This window comes from Narcine bancroftii, chromosome 9 (genome assembly GCF_036971445.1).
Source record: "Narcine bancroftii isolate sNarBan1 chromosome 9, sNarBan1.hap1, whole genome shotgun sequence".
NCBI lineage: Eukaryota > Metazoa > Chordata > Chondrichthyes > Torpediniformes > Narcinidae > Narcine > Narcine bancroftii.
The window spans coordinates 96450908-96466487 of NC_091477.1; the positions used below are offsets into that span (position 1 = coordinate 96450908).

General features: G+C 40.5%; 1 protein-coding gene across 5 annotated transcripts in view; it reads right to left on the reverse strand.

Moving 5' to 3' along the window:
• Positions 1 to 15580, reverse strand: part of tbl1xr1a (TBL1X/Y related 1a) — a 145456-nt gene that overhangs the window by 35260 nt on the left and 94616 nt on the right. For all 5 annotated transcript variants that reach the window (XM_069896953.1, XM_069896951.1, XM_069896950.1 and 2 more), the window contains 7 exons: positions 15310 to 15409; positions 13791 to 13889; positions 11212 to 11357; positions 7343 to 7577; positions 6113 to 6245; positions 5650 to 5791; positions 3786 to 3849 (listed from right to left, as the gene is read on the reverse strand). In XM_069896953.1, coding sequence (XP_069753054.1) covers positions 3786 to 3849; positions 5650 to 5791; positions 6113 to 6245; positions 7343 to 7577; positions 11212 to 11357; positions 13791 to 13848 — 778 coding nt within the window. In that variant the 5' untranslated portion in view covers positions 13849 to 13889; positions 15310 to 15409. The remainder of the gene's footprint in view (positions 1 to 3785; positions 3850 to 5649; positions 5792 to 6112; positions 6246 to 7342; positions 7578 to 11211; positions 11358 to 13790; positions 13890 to 15309; positions 15410 to 15580) is intronic.

The following is a 15580-nucleotide window of genomic DNA, read 5'->3' on the forward strand; positions in this document are numbered from 1 at the left end:
CAACCATGCCTCCCCTCCATTATATCAGAATCAGAATTTATTGTCATGAACAAGTCATGAAATTCGGTGTTTACAGCAGCGTCATAATGCCCACCATCTTACAACAATAAATATTTTAAAATAAATAAATAATAGTGTATGAAAAGTAAGGTCGTGTCTTTGGTTCATTAATTATTCAGGAATCTAATAGCAGCAGGGAAGAAGCTGTCTTTGTGCCACTGAGTGCTTGCCTTTAGGCTCCTGTACCTTTTCCCAAATGGTAGCAGAGTGAAGAGGGCATGGCCTAGGTGGTTGGGATCTTTTTTAAGACATTGCCTCATGTAGATGCCCACGATGGAGTGAAGTTCGTTGCCTGTGATGTTGCAGGCCAAGTTAACAATGCTCTGGAGTTTTTTATTGTCCTGAGAGTTGGCACCTCCATTCCAGGCAGTAATGCAATCAACCAGAATGCTCTCCACGGTACACCTGTAGAAGTTTTTGAGAGTCTTTGGTGACATACCAAATCTCCTCAAACCGCTCACAAAGTATAGCCACTATAGAGTCTTCTTCATGATTGCATCAACAAAGAGGCTCCAGAACAGATCCTCAGAGATATTGACACCCAGGAATTTGAAGTTCTTGACCCTCTCCACTACTGAGGACTGGGATATGTTCTAACTTCCTCCTGAAGTCCACAATCATCTCCTTGGTTTTGCTGACATTCAGTAACACCACTCAATGAGCTGATCTATCTCCCTTCTATACGCTTCCTCATTGTCATTTGTGATTCTGCCAACAAGTGTGGTGTCATCGGCAAATTTGTAGATACCCTTGAAACTGTGTCTGGTCACACAGTCATGGGTGTATAATGAGTAGAGCAGTGGGCTAAGCACGCATCCTTGGGGTGCACCTGTGTTGATAATCAGTGAGGAGATCTTGTTTCTAATTTGTACTGACTGTGGTCTTCCGAGGAGAAAGTCAAGGATGCTGTAGCGGGGAGTTGGGGGGGGGGAATAGTTTGTTGCTTCTTGACCAGCACTGAGGGAATAATAGTGTTAATGGAGCTGTAGTTGATGAAGAGCAGCCTCATGTATGAATTGCTGTTTTCGAGGTGATCCAGAGCTGAGTGGAGAGCCAGTGATATTGCATCTGCTGTGGAGCGATTGTAACAATAGGCGAATTACAGTGGGTCCAGATTTTTGTTTCGGTATGTGTTAATTCTGGCCATGACCAGCCTCTCAAAGCATTTAATCATAGTAGACGTCAGTGCTACTGGGGCGATAGTCGTTGAGGCAACTCACTCTGCTCTTCTTGGGCACCAGGAGATGCCCTTTTGAAGCAGGTTGAAATCTTTGACTACAGCAATGAGAGGTTAAAAATGTCTATGAGCACTCTGGCTAGTTGGTTGGCAGAGAAGCAAGGATCATCATGAATGATTACACAATGTTAACTTCTATTTACAATTCTTCAGACTGCTACACACATCTACACTACCTGCAACAATATCTGTACAACTTTCAGGCTAGAGCTGACAATTTACTGCACATCAAAATCAAAAACCATTCTGACTACAGCAAAGATTACAGGCATCTTTGGCTTGGCTTCGCGGACGAAGATTTATGGAGGGGGTAAAAGTCCACGTCAGCTGCAGGCTCGTTTGTGGCTGACAAGTCCGATGCGGGACAGGCAGACACGGTTGCAGCGGCTGCAGGGGAAAATTGGTTGGTTGGGGTTGGGTGTTGGGTTTTTCCTCCTTTGCCTTTTGTCAGTGAGGTGGGCTCTGCGGTCTTCTTCAAAGGAGGTTGCTGCCCGCCAAACTGTGAGGCGCCAAGATGCACGGTTTGAGGCGATATCAGCCCACTGGCGGTGGTCAATGTGGCAGGCACCAAGAGATTTCTTTAGGCAGTCCTTGTACCTTTTCTTTGGTGCACCTCTGTCACGGTGGCCAGTGGAGAGCTCGCCATATAACACGATCTTGGGAAGGCGATGGTCCTCCATTCTGGAGACGTGACCCATCCAGCGCAGCTGGATCTTCAGCAGTGTGGACTCGATGCTGTCGACCTCTGCCATCTCGAGTACTTCGACGTTAGGGATGAAAGCGCTCAAATGGATGTTGAGGATGGAGCGGAGACAACGCTGGTGGAAGCGTTCTAGGAGCCGTAGGTGATGCCGGTAGAGGACCCATGATTCAGAGCCGAACAGGAGTGTGGGTATGACAACGGCTCTGTATACGCTTATCTTTGTGAGGTTTTTCAGTTGGTTGTTTTTCCAGACTCTTTTGTGTAGTCTTCCAAAGGCGCTATTTGCCTTGGCGAGTCTGTTGTCTATCTCATTGTCGATCCTTGCATCTGATGAAATGGTGCAGCCGAGATAGGTAAACTGGTTGACCGTTTTGAGTTTTGTGTGCCCAATGGAGATGTGGGGGGGCTGGTAGTCAAGGTGGGGAGCTGGCTGATGGAGGACCTCAGTTTTCTTCAGGCTGACTTCCAGGCCAAACATTTTGGCAGTTTCCGCAAAGCAGGACGTCAAGCGCTGAAGAGCTGGCTCTGAATGGGCAACTAAAGCGGCATCGTCTGCAAAGAGTAGTTCACGGACAAGTTTCTCTTGTGTCTTGGTGTGAGCTTGCAGGCGCCTCAGATTGAAGAGACTGCCATCCGTGCGGTACCGGATGTAAACAGCATCTTCATTGTTGGGGTCTTTCATGGCTTGGTTCAGCATCATGCTGAAGAAGATTGAAAAGAGGGTTGGTGCGAGAACACAGCCTTGCTTCACGCCATTGTTAATGGAGAAGATTACAGGCATCACTTGTGATGAAAAAACATTCCTGAACTATAACATGGATCCAAGAGAAAAACTTCTGCTAATTTCCAACATAACTGATCCGTAACTTATCACTTCCATTATCAAACATACATCTTCAAGTCATTGTTGATACTTAGTGACTCCCCAATTCCTTTAAATAATCTTCAACTCACAAGAGCTGCATGGTGAAATATTTTCCACATAATCTAGATGAGAGCAGCACAACAACATTTAAGCAGCTCGACACTGTCCAGTCCGCCGCAACTCACTTGGATGGCAGTTACCAGTCTCTCCCTCCATCAAAAGAGCACCATGGATGTACAATCTGCAAAATGTTCTGTAAAGGCAATCCAAAACTGCTTGTGACACCACTTAAACAGTGGCATACAAGATCCCAAAGGAAAGGGAAAACTAACAAATAGGAACACCATTGCCTGCAAGATTCCCTCTAAGACAAGAAAGCAAGGTCTTTAACTCCAAAGTTGGTGCAACTCAATGAAGAATCACAGATCCTAGTCAGAGTTTGAGTCTAAAAGATCACTGTTTTGAACTAACAATTCATATTAAGCGGCCATTAAATTCTGAAGATAAACACTCATTCAGGCAGGGAATTTTCCTGATGTAGCTCTTGTATCCCAATTGTCAATGGCAGAATTACAACAATTCACAAAGGTGACACAGCAGGTATAAAAACCAGAATTTAAAAAAGCAATGTAATTACTTGAACTGCTTTTGTACTTTTTCCATGAATTAGCTAAGGAATAACACTGAAAAGTCCTCCCTTACCAAAAAACACCAAGAGAGACTAGATTACAGGAAAATAGGTGGGGAATGGGACTGATGGCAATACTTAGAGAACAAACACAGCATCAATGGTCCAAATAGCCTCCCTGGCATTTGAAAATAATTCATATGAACATCTTTAATCAGCTTGTGGCACAATAAAAGGGAGAAAATAAAAGTGGATCAAATAAATCCTGAATAAGTAAAAGCAATTTACTCACCATCTTTTGTCCATATTCTTGCAAACCCATCATATGAACCTGTTGCCAGAAGTGTGCCTTCACTCTAAAACAATTGAGATTAACACAAATCAAGGAAAAATGTATATGTGCAGGAAGAAGCAGAGTCATAATTGTAAGGAGTTTGTTCCTTCTTCCTATGATCAAGTGGGTTTCCTCCCATTTTCCAAAGGGTTAGTAGGTAAATGAGTTACATGGATTCAATTGGACAGCACGGGCTCGTGGACCAGAGGTCCTGTTACCATGCTATATCTCTAGGTTAAAAATTAAAATAATTAATATGAATATTCTCAATCAATCCTTCATTTATCTCACCTAATTTCAGATTGTTGGTATTGGGATAACCAAAATGTAATCTTTATGATTAGATTTGGAAGAGGCAAGACAGTCAACACACTTCCTGATAATCAAAACCCAATAGGCTAGGCTTAAGAACGTGTGCTTGAAGATCACACATTGATATAATAGGCTGCTGTAAAGCCTATGAATAACAGACCCAGAGATGTACAGCATAGTAATAAGTCCTTCAACCCCCAGGTCAATGTCAACATTTTTGCCCATTTACACTCATCCTTTGTCCACACGAGGCCACATCCTTCTATGCCTTCCCTGTTCAAGTGCTTAATTAAATGTCTCTTAACATAGTGATTATATGTAACTACCCACAGGAAAGGGAAACCAACAAATAGGAACACCATTGCCTCCTCTGGCAGCCAATTCATACATCAATCACCCTCTGTGTAAAATAACTTTTTCCCCTCAAATCCTCTTTAAAGCTCTTTCTCACCTTAAAACAATGCTCTTTTTGATACCCTAGCCTGGGAAAAAATATTCTGATTATGTGCCTTTGCTATGAATCTTATAATTGTATATGCCTCTATTGTGTTACCCCATCAGCTTCCTCTGATCCAGGCAAAACTAATCTCTACCTCTCTACCTATAACTAAAGTACTCCAATCCAAGCAACATCCTGGTGAATTTTCTCTGGACTTCCTGCAGCACAACCACATCCTTCCTATGGGGGGGGGGGCAACTAAAATGCATACAATACTCCAAATACTCATTAAATTGTTAAAACTATGGCTGTCCATAGTCAGACTGCTAAATTATGGCCTCCTGTAAATTGGAGAAGCAACATCTAATATTCCTTCATTGACTTTACTGCTTTCCACTAAACCTGCTCACCTTTTCTTTTGATCCCCTTTCATGTCTTTCCAGTTCTTCCATCCACCAAGTCATCTCTCCTCCCCTTCTTTGCTGCTGTCCCCTCCCTCCATTCTCCACCTATTATCTCTTGCCTTTGCCACTCCCACCCCCCCCCCCCACCAGTCTTTTGTTCAGATGCTTGCTGCCATTTTCTCAAGGGCTCAAGCCTGAAACATCAGTTATGTCCCTTTACCTTTGCTACATAAAGTTCACTAGGTGCTTTTAAGCTGCAGCACCCAGGTAGCCCTCCTGGGACCCAGGTTCAATTAGTGGGGCAAAGGTGCCTCCAGCACCTTCAAAGCTGAGGGGGGATAGCCCCAGCAAATCACCAACCCAGCAATTTAAGGGGGATCCTGCCTCCTCGAAGACATGGTAAGTGACATGGTAAGTGGCATGTCCCAGCGGCTATCAGTCTCCCTCCTACCCCTCTCCCCCATGGCAGCATCCCCTCTCCTCTCTCCCCCACGGCAGTGTCCCCTCTCACTGATCGTGGTACACCCCCCCCACCCCATCAACCTCTCCCCCCATGGCAGCGACCTCACTCCCCACAATTGTGCTGAAAACTAAATTAAAAACAGCTAAAATGCAAACAATTATTTATTATTTTGCAACTTTCCTTCTCGATAGATTCAGCACTTACATTCCAATCTAATGATGTGACATCTTTGTTGCTCGGTACATCTTGACCGCCTTCCCTTATGCAATGTCTAAGCACCAACTGAGTGGGACCACCACTACTGTTTTCACTAAGGTTCCAAATTCTTGCTGTTGAGTCCCCTGATCTGGAGGATTAAGGTTAAATGTAATTTTTAAGCTTCAGTCATAAATTTCTCCTGAATACTTTCTGTTTTAGATTAGTTTACAGATAATTTATAAATGAATAATTACTTTTAAAACAAGAGAGAGATCTGTTAGTAACTCTATTTTATGAGATCTTATACATTTGAAAAAGTTTGGCAATAACCCAGCCTTGATTTGACAGCTTGCTTGTGTTCACTTATAGATCTATAATCAAACGGCATCAAATAATTTAAAAAATCTGCTGTCATTTTATCCCAGGGTGGTATTTTAAATCATTGTTGCTATTGCTAGAAATAGCTCACCCAGATGCCAAGAGGTCACTGACTGGATTCCAAGCACAAATGAAAACTTCTGATTCATGGCCACGGAGTACCATAGCTTTATTGGATGGAATATCCACATCTACATCAACTTCCATCACATCTGCATGGTTATCTATTTATTTATTAAAAATGAAAACATTGGAAAGTGTTAAACTATTTTTTAAAATGGTCAAAGATTATTACAAATAGCATTTAGCAAGAATTGCTTTTTCATACAATCCTCAATTTATGAAAAGTTTTCACATTGACACTAATAGGAAACTGCTTTTCGATCTACATTATTTTTGACAAAAGATGCAACTATTAAGCAAAGAAAAATGTAAATTGAAAAGGAGTTTCCTATCAGTGTCAAAGTGAAAAATGGTTGCATTCAGAGCTCAAAAGTTTGTCAGAAAACCTACACACTTAAAAATTCACAAACACAAGTTTCTGAGATAATAATTGTAATTCTGTGAACAAACAAATCTTTTTCCAACATGTTTTCAGAGTACTCATCAAGAAAAAGATCCTGAGGAGTTTACATGGGAGGATGTGTTGGAAATGTTTTTCTTGTGAACCTGGAATAAGAAATCATCTGGGGGGGAAAAAAAAGGAGTTGCTGTTTAACATGAGGTATTTTTTTCCCCCTCTCCGAGGATCATGAATTTCTTCCTCAAAGACAGGAAGCTGAAGCTTTTTGAGGCAGAGTTCTGTTACACAAGACAAAAGAGGGTTCCACTGCTGAATTGTGGATTCAGTGACCTTGGTTTGATGATGAACTCATGTGCTCTCTGAGTGGAGTTTGCATGTTCTCCCAAAACAAATATGTGGAAATATTCAAGTCAAGTGAATATGCAAAATGTCTGCTTGTTTTTGTGTTGAATTCAGGGATAAACAGCCTTAATCCAACATATTAATTTGGAACCAAAGATAGCTCTCAATTAACTGAGGGGGGGAAGTTGGTGAAATAAGGAGGAATCTAACTTTCAAGGGTCATTTACCAGTAGTTCTGTATTGAATTACTAAATTGACCTCAGAGTTTGAAGAAAAATAATCACTGAAGACATTCTGCATGATTACAATCCAGATACTTTAAAAGGATCGAAGAGAACTACTGTGATTCTCATTTCAATGTGTACTCTTTGTCCTCAAGTTCCATGTCATGAAAATTAAACTGTGGAGGAAAAAGACAAGGAAAAAAACTAACATGTTATTCTCATTTATACTTACTAGTAACTGAGTGCCCGCCATTCTCTTCTCCATTTGCTGTGTTCTCCCCATTCTTTGTTGCTCCCTGTTGATTAACTGCAGCGGCGGCGGCAGCGGCGGCGGCGGCGGCAGCAGCGGCCTGTTGCTGCTGCAGCTTATCTCTGTAAGCTTGCTGCCTTGTTTGCACCACATCAGGCATAACAGCATCAATTAAAGAAAGGGACTCAATAGGCCTTCCATCAAATAGTGTGCCATCCTGGAAGAAAAAGCTATGGCTCAGAATAATGACATTGTATTTCCTTAATATTAATATCAATTCTTAAATTGAAAATCAAAGCCATTTAGTTACTTCCATTAGTTTCTTTGGACTACTCCATTGTTTACCTAATTACTGTGGGGTACCACTGACACCAACTTTTTATGGTATGGACTCTTGACACACCTAAATTTAAACCTTACTAATTCTTCTTCTTCATTTTAGAAGTAATTTCAAGCTTTGATTTGAAAAATCCATTTTAAAATCAAGCATCCATTTGTTATTTGAAAATGTTTCCATGTGATGCTTTGGGGTATTTTATTCCAGCGAAGGTGCCAGTATTCTTGCACAAGTTCCAGTTGGGTACTGAAGCACAGAAGTCTTCAGACGATGTGATTGTAATAAAAACACGGAAATGCTGGGGGTACTCAGCAGATCTTGCAGCGTCAATAGCAGGCAAAGGTATATTACCAAAGTTTCGGGCTTAAGCCCTTATTCAAGGAAAGAGAATAAAAAGACAGGTGTTTGAATTAAAAAGGCTAGGGAAAAGGAAGAATTGGAGGGAGAAGAGTACAGACCAAAGGCTATTAATTGAATAAGAGGACAAAAGAGAGGAAAGGTGAGAATTGATTGGGGGAGGGGTTTGTTTTTGGCTCTATGAAAGAAGACAAAGGGAAAAGGGGGGAGAGAGAGAGAGAGAGAGAGAGAGACATTAGGCCCTTTCATACAGTGAAAAAGCCCCACTGTAAAGGCGGAGATTCTCTGCCCTTACGTCAGAAATGTTACCTCTATGAATACACCATGGCTGGCTCCAAGGTGCCAACTGCAATTCCTCTCAGGGAATGATAATCTCTGAAGCTTCACATGAATATACAGCCATTGCAAGCAGCTGGTTAGGGGTGGGCTGATGATGTTGTGATGTCGCCATCAGCCAGCAACCCACCTTCCCTCTCTCTCCCACCCACTCACCCCTCTCCCTCCATGAACAGGTACGGTCAAGGCAGGGGTGGCCATCAGGTCAGGGTCCGTCAAAGTGGGGGGGGGGTCTTCAAGGTAATGGCCATCAGGCCGTCAGGGCAGGGGCAGTCGATGAAGGCTGCTGGGGACAGCCAAGAGTGGGCTGCGACAGCCCCGCTGGCCACTCCAGCACCTCACCGGGCTGCTTCGGCATTTGGGGCCGCTCTCTGAGGCTCAAAACATGGCAGAGAAATGTCTGTCTTACCTACCCATAATCCTCCATGCAGCTGGAACCGTCTGGGAAACACAGATGTTCCAGCTGCATGGGAGATTATGGGTAGATTAGATGGCTATTGCTCTTTCGCATATTTATGACGGGTTACGCTACGGCACCAGTTGCCCCCATCTCCATCGGATCCAGAGGGCGCTACAGGGTGCTGCTCAACAGGAATGTGGTACAGGAGCAGCCTTTTATGTTTTCCCTCTGCACTTATAGCTGGCGTCCAGGCGGAGGCCTGGTATGAAAGGGCCTAGAGACAGACACAGAACTCGAAGAAAGGAGACGGAGAAAGATGGGGTGGGATTATGGGGTTGGCTCTCTATCTCCATCTCAGGAAACAAACTCTCGACGGAGATCTACAAACCCACCAACTCCTGCAACTACCTCGACTACACCTCTTCACACCCTGCCTCCTATAAGGATTCAATTTCTTTCTCTCCATTCCTCCATCTGCATGGCATCTATTCCTAGGACAAGGTCTTTTATGTCAGATCAGCAAAGATGTCCTCCTCCTTCGGTTATATATCTTTATTGCGAGACCTGCTGAGTTCCTCCAGCATTTCTGTGTTCTTCCAATTAGCAGAAGCCTAATCGGCTGAATATGTATGAGATTGTCTGTTCTCGGAAAAAGCAGTCACAGGCCTGGTCAGTATTTGGAGGGGAGAATGCCTAGAAACACCAGGTGCTGTAGTTTCTGTGAAGGGGCACAGGACAAAGTGGCGACTCTCTGTCTGCTTACGATAGACAAAAGTCAAAGAATTTCATGTATGTTACATTCTAAATGTAGCATTACATGTCAATAATGAAATCTTCACCTTTGCCTTTATTTACTTAACCAGTGGTGGACCAGTGCTGGCAAAACCATAACTTAACATTTACCTTAACTGGTTCTTTAAAATAAGTTCAAAATCATTCTCAATATTAGGATGTATTGGTGCAATAAAACAAATAAGTAACATTTCAACAATAGCTGGCATTTGAGCCCCTTTAATATGGTGAAAAGTATTGAGGCCTTCACTGGATTATTGTCTACTAAAAGTTACGTGCTGTTTCACAGAAAGATGCATCATGCATGTGGCCAAAGGCATGATTAAATAAGCAGGTTTTTAAAGAATATCTTTAGAAAAGTAGAAGGCTGATGGGAAGTCATTGTAGGTTGATATGCAGCTGAGAGATGATTAACATCAGAACTGTACAAGAGGCCAGAATTTGAGGTAGGACCACATCTTGAAGACTAGTGAGATTGGGAGGTGTTTGCAGAAAAAGCTGAGGGAGTGGGAATAATGTAGATAAACAAGAAATCTGCAAATGCTGCAGTTTATTACAATATACAAGAGGGCAAGTCATGCAACATCCATAGAAAGCAATCTATTGTTACGGGACTGCGTCCCCTTCTTTAGGAGTGCCAAAAATCAGGCATACGCCAAATAAAAATGGTTAGGTGGAGTTGGGGGTTACAGGAGCACGGGCTAGCAGGTGATGGATGGATAAAAGTTAGAGGAGAATAGAAAATAAAGGAGCTGAGAAATGATGGGGGGAAAGATAGCTCACTGATGGGAGAAGAAAGGGAAGGGGCTAGGTAGCTGGAAGGAAGTAGACAGAGGGATGAGGGAAAGAGAAATCGGGGGTGGGAAAGGGGACAACGGAAATTGGAAGTCGCTATTAATGCCATCTGGTTGGAGACTGGCGAGACAAGGTGTTGTTCCTCTAATTTACAGGTGGCTTCAACATGGCAGCGCGTGAAGTCGTAGATTGAATGTTAGTGTGGCACTGGAGTGTGGAAATGAAGTGGTTGGCCACTGGGAGGCCCTTGCAGTTGTAGCAGACAGGATGAAGGTGCTCAACAAAATGTGGGAATAATACAAGGTAAGAGTTGGTGTTAGAGGTGGATGTAACAACTCAAGACCGTGGGGAGAGTTGAAAATTACAAACTAAGATGTTGTCAAGAGTGGGAACTGGAATGAGTCAGCAAGCACAACATAAAGTGTGAGATATAAGATATATGATCAAGTGATCACAGCTATTTATTTAATTACAGAAAACAATATTAAACAGACTTCACTCCACATAAACAAAATATATTGAACCTTTATCCGTCAACATTTGCACAAATAGGTACACCAGTTATAAACTTTATCTATTCCAATGCATCTCTATCATTTACTGTGCTGTAAATTGTCATTTATTAACAATAATTTCACTTTTATGAAATTGTTAAGTTTAAGCCAAAACCTATGTATAAGATAACATTTTAATTTGCATGACACTGTTCAGTCAGAAAAAATATTTAACGCCAGAAAATGCATTAAGTTATATCAGAATTTACACTCTGTTCATTGTTTAATTTTGCTCAATCCCAATTCCAGTAACTTTTTCTTGAGTATGTTCAATACTAACCTCATTGATACTGACTTCAGCTTCCACATATTGCAAACCTTTCTGTATGATCGAGATGAGAGCTGCTGGTGGCACCAGGGCTCCATTAATATTAGATTGACTGATATGACTCTCTATACCGAATGTGAATGCTGAATGGGAAAAACCTTTAATAAAACAGAATTTTTTTTAATAACTTAAACATACATATACTTACACACATACACTTACAGAAAGCAGATACTTGATAAGAAAACAGACTTCCCTAACCTATTTGCAGGCAAATAAGTGAGGTTAAAAAAAAGAGGAAAAGAGCCGAGCGCCTGCGCGAAGTGTACAGTGGGGATCAAGGGGGAGCAGCCCCCCTTGCGAGGAGTTTGGGGGGGCAGCACCTCGCATTTGGAAAATTTTTGAAAATTTACACACAAAATTACCAGTTTCAAGCCTCTTTTATTGCATTTCAAACTAAAAACAGAGATTATTAAATAATGTGAATATGTCACTGTATCCTAATAACATTTGTATTATTTTTATTGACATTGAAAATGTTTATCCTTACAGTGATTTATCAAGTCATTCTTTTCCTTCTCTATGCCTTTTTATTACCTTCATGGTGTGTTTGCTGCTTTATTCCACCTTGTTCCCGGTTACAATGAAAACATCGCTGCTTTATTCCACCTTGTCCCGGGTTACAAGATAACTTTGCTGCTTTATTGCACCTTGTTCTTAACTTTCAAAAAAAATACTGTCTGCCGCCGATCAAAGAAACCTTCCCAACGAGGCCTCGCTCCTGCCGGGAGCCCGAGGTCCGCCGCTGCGTGCCAGGAGCCCGAGGTCTGCTGCTCCTGTTGGGAGCCTGAGGTCTGTTGCTCCTGTTGGGAGCCTGAGGTCTGATGCTGCCCGCCAGGAGCCCGAGGTCTGCTGCACTTCTGCTTGAAGGTAGCAGTGAGAAGACCAATGGGCCCCAATCCGAGCTCCTGACCACAGAAATCATTCAAAAACGCAGAAAATGGAGTTTAAAAACGTAGAAATCCACAGAAGCAAGGGAAATTCACACACCCATAATTAAGACCTGAGAACGCTGTTTTGTTGGATTACACTTGTATAATCAGATGCCAATAAACTTGACGATAAAGAATGAGGATGAATAAATCAATACAACTTTAAAATCAGATACAACTTCAGATTACTACATCATGACTCAGACCTCATTATGTTTTAAACATCGAGTACGGCATGCACCTCCTGCTCATTAATGTTATTTGCTGTTAAGCCTGCCAACAAATAATTGACATAAATATGGAAACATATTACCATGAAAAGGCAGGTTTTTTTAAAGCAGTTGTCCATTGTCCATTTACCCAAATGAGAAAAAAAATACTATTTTTCCCTCTACATCTTAAATTCAGAAACTTTAAAATAAAAACTTCTAAAATAATAATTTATGAAAAGAAATTATCAAATTTAAGCAATGCATCTGTAAACAAGTTCCTTTAATGCCTTAAACTCAAAATTTGGTCAATTCCAAAAAACTTAAGTTTTAATTGGGAAAGAAACAAAGAGAAGGCATTCTGAAAGTTTTACTTTGGAGGAATAGTTTAACCATTTCTTCATGAACCACTGAGATTAAGATAATCTGTATAGAGCAATTTAAATATAACTATCCTTGACATTACAATTTTTGCCTAATGCTACTCCCCTTACAGAATTGTTACACAAATGCACACTTATTGATGCTCCCAAATCCTGGAGTTTCTCAAAGGGCAGCTATATTATTTGCGGTATTCTTTTCTTTGGCTTGGCTTCGCGGACGAAGATTTATGGAGGGGGTAAAAAGTCCACGTCAGCTGCAGGCTCGTTTGTTAATTAGAAATTTAATTACTATCATTTTAAGCAATGAAATGTGCCCAATAGAGTTGAGAGTGTGGAAAATGTAAACACGAGAATTAAGGATAACTGTGAAGTCATGTTGCTCCTCACACCTTTCATCCCATTTCAAATGTTTACATGAATAATTTATAGGCCTAGAAAATGGGACTGCTCACTATTAATTCAAGGGCAAACAAAAGCTTTAACTATACCTAAATTTATCATAAGAACCAGTCATAAGTTATTTGGCTCAACTCATCCATGCTGACCAGGTTTTCTAATTGAGCTAGTCTAATTTGCCTGTGTTTGGCCCATGTCTGTCCAACGTCAAAATGATCACTTCAAAAATATATTAAATTTACCCCTAAGCAATGCAGTAACCACTTGAACACTGAGTGCAATTTGTACTCAGTGAAAGAGACCTTAAGGAATCATAACCAAAACTTCTCCAGGCTTCAAAATACCCTCTCCAAGAGATCCATAATCACACTTCACAGCTCTGGCAGCTGACCATTACAGATTCCTCATCTTCACACCTACAACCCCAATCCCTCTTTAATCTCCATTCTAGACTTTTCACCATGACCTTTCCTCCAGTCATAGCTCCCAAACACCACCACCATTCCTGCCTCACTCTCTGCCAGCATCCCCATTCCCTTGTTGCCTCAACATCACTGGAATGGAATAATTCAAAATGTTCAAAGCCAACTTTTGAGATATAATGTTCTTACCAGACTCCTGTAAGTATCTATAAACCAGAAAGTTGACCTCATCACTGCTTATACTCATCTTCAGTCCCACTTAAACCATGAGGTCATTCGAGGGTAAGCCTAGGTATCAAAAACAAAATCATTTGGTATTCATTGTTTTCCTGTCTGGAAAATGGGTCTTGCAAAACAGTTTCATGGTTATTTTTCATGTTGATGATATGCAATAAGATTTTCTTTCAACATCCACAATTGATGACTGTAATGAAAAATGATCTTCACCCGGTGTTCGCAGTCTCATTTTCTTTTCGTTAAGAGATCATTTGGACTTGTGCTAATGAAATGGTGTTTTGTATTCTAGTGTGAATTTCAGCCCCTCAAAAGTAGTATCCATGTAAGAGTTACCCCATAAATTCAACATTAAAAAATGGTCTACAAAACTCAACTTTTACACAAGTGCATAGGCATCATCTAAGTAAATTATAACCTGATTCCTGCCTTCATGGTTGAACTGTTCAAGTATGCTTTATTTTTCCAAGATCCAATCATACATCAATTACAGCATATTTAGGATTTTCAGATATGGTAAATGCAATGAATATTGATAAGATACAAAAATTACCATACTTAGTATTATGCTGAAGCTATTTTATTATTCATTCAACATAGTATTTAATACCCCTATATTATTCATGTTATGAAAGCTGTGAATTTGCTTATGCAACATTTTGATTTCAAAAACAAAGGCAGATTCTAGCTGAAAGCCAAGTTGCTATATCACCTCACCAGGAGACTGTGAGGACTACAAAGTACTGTTTTCTCAAAATTCTTCCAGTGAAGCTATATATTTGATAACTTGCATGGTTTACAGCTGTTATTGTTTTGGAATTATTTTGAGGTAATGGTGAGATATGAAATTTGCTATTACAGTTCACTGTTCATCTGTTATTTTTCTTTCTCATTTCAAGTGCTCTATAAAGCTGCTTGAGTAACTTTCTGCCAATCTTTTATTCAAAGAGAATCAAGATGGTTGCTATTCACTCCAAAAAAAAATCTCTTAAATCTTTATGCAATTCAAATGTAGAGATGTTCATTTTATGGAAGCTTTTAGCCTTGAGCAGGCATAAAATAAAAACTGCTTAATTCATCAACTTTCATTGGTCTTCATTATCATTTGATTTTACTTTATACCCAAAATTTAAATCAACCACCTCTACTACAGCACAACCATGGTTCACAGGAGGAATTAGGTTACATGATGACACACAATCATGAGATGCAAACAGTGGTTTATTCTCATCTTGCATCAAATCATTTTGTCATTAGTTAAAATGATATTTGAAAGATTTCTTTGTACAACATGGCTTAAATTAAAATTGTTTTCATCAATTATTTATTTTTGTAATTAATTAATCATAAAATAGGAATAAACAATAATTGTTTTCAAGCTTTAAAACACATTACAAGGAAATCATATGAGGCTGAAACAAAGATTCAGAAAATCAACGGCTGTGTTCTTATAATAAAAGACATTTAAGCTTACCTTTCATGAATAGGCTATTAATGCATTCCCAACTTTTATTTAGGAAATGTTTAAAGATGGAGATTTCACGTCACCTTAGATCACTGGACATGTGGTAAAGCTGGAAAATAAAACATGAGAAATAATCACCAACTTTATATTAAAAATATAAACAACAATGGCTGGATATCTTTTAAATGCTGACATGCAAATACGTGGAATTTTTTTTGTGTGGTTTTCAATGAAGATTTTGATAGTAAGTAGATAGAGCAATAGCCTGGGAAAAAAGGGC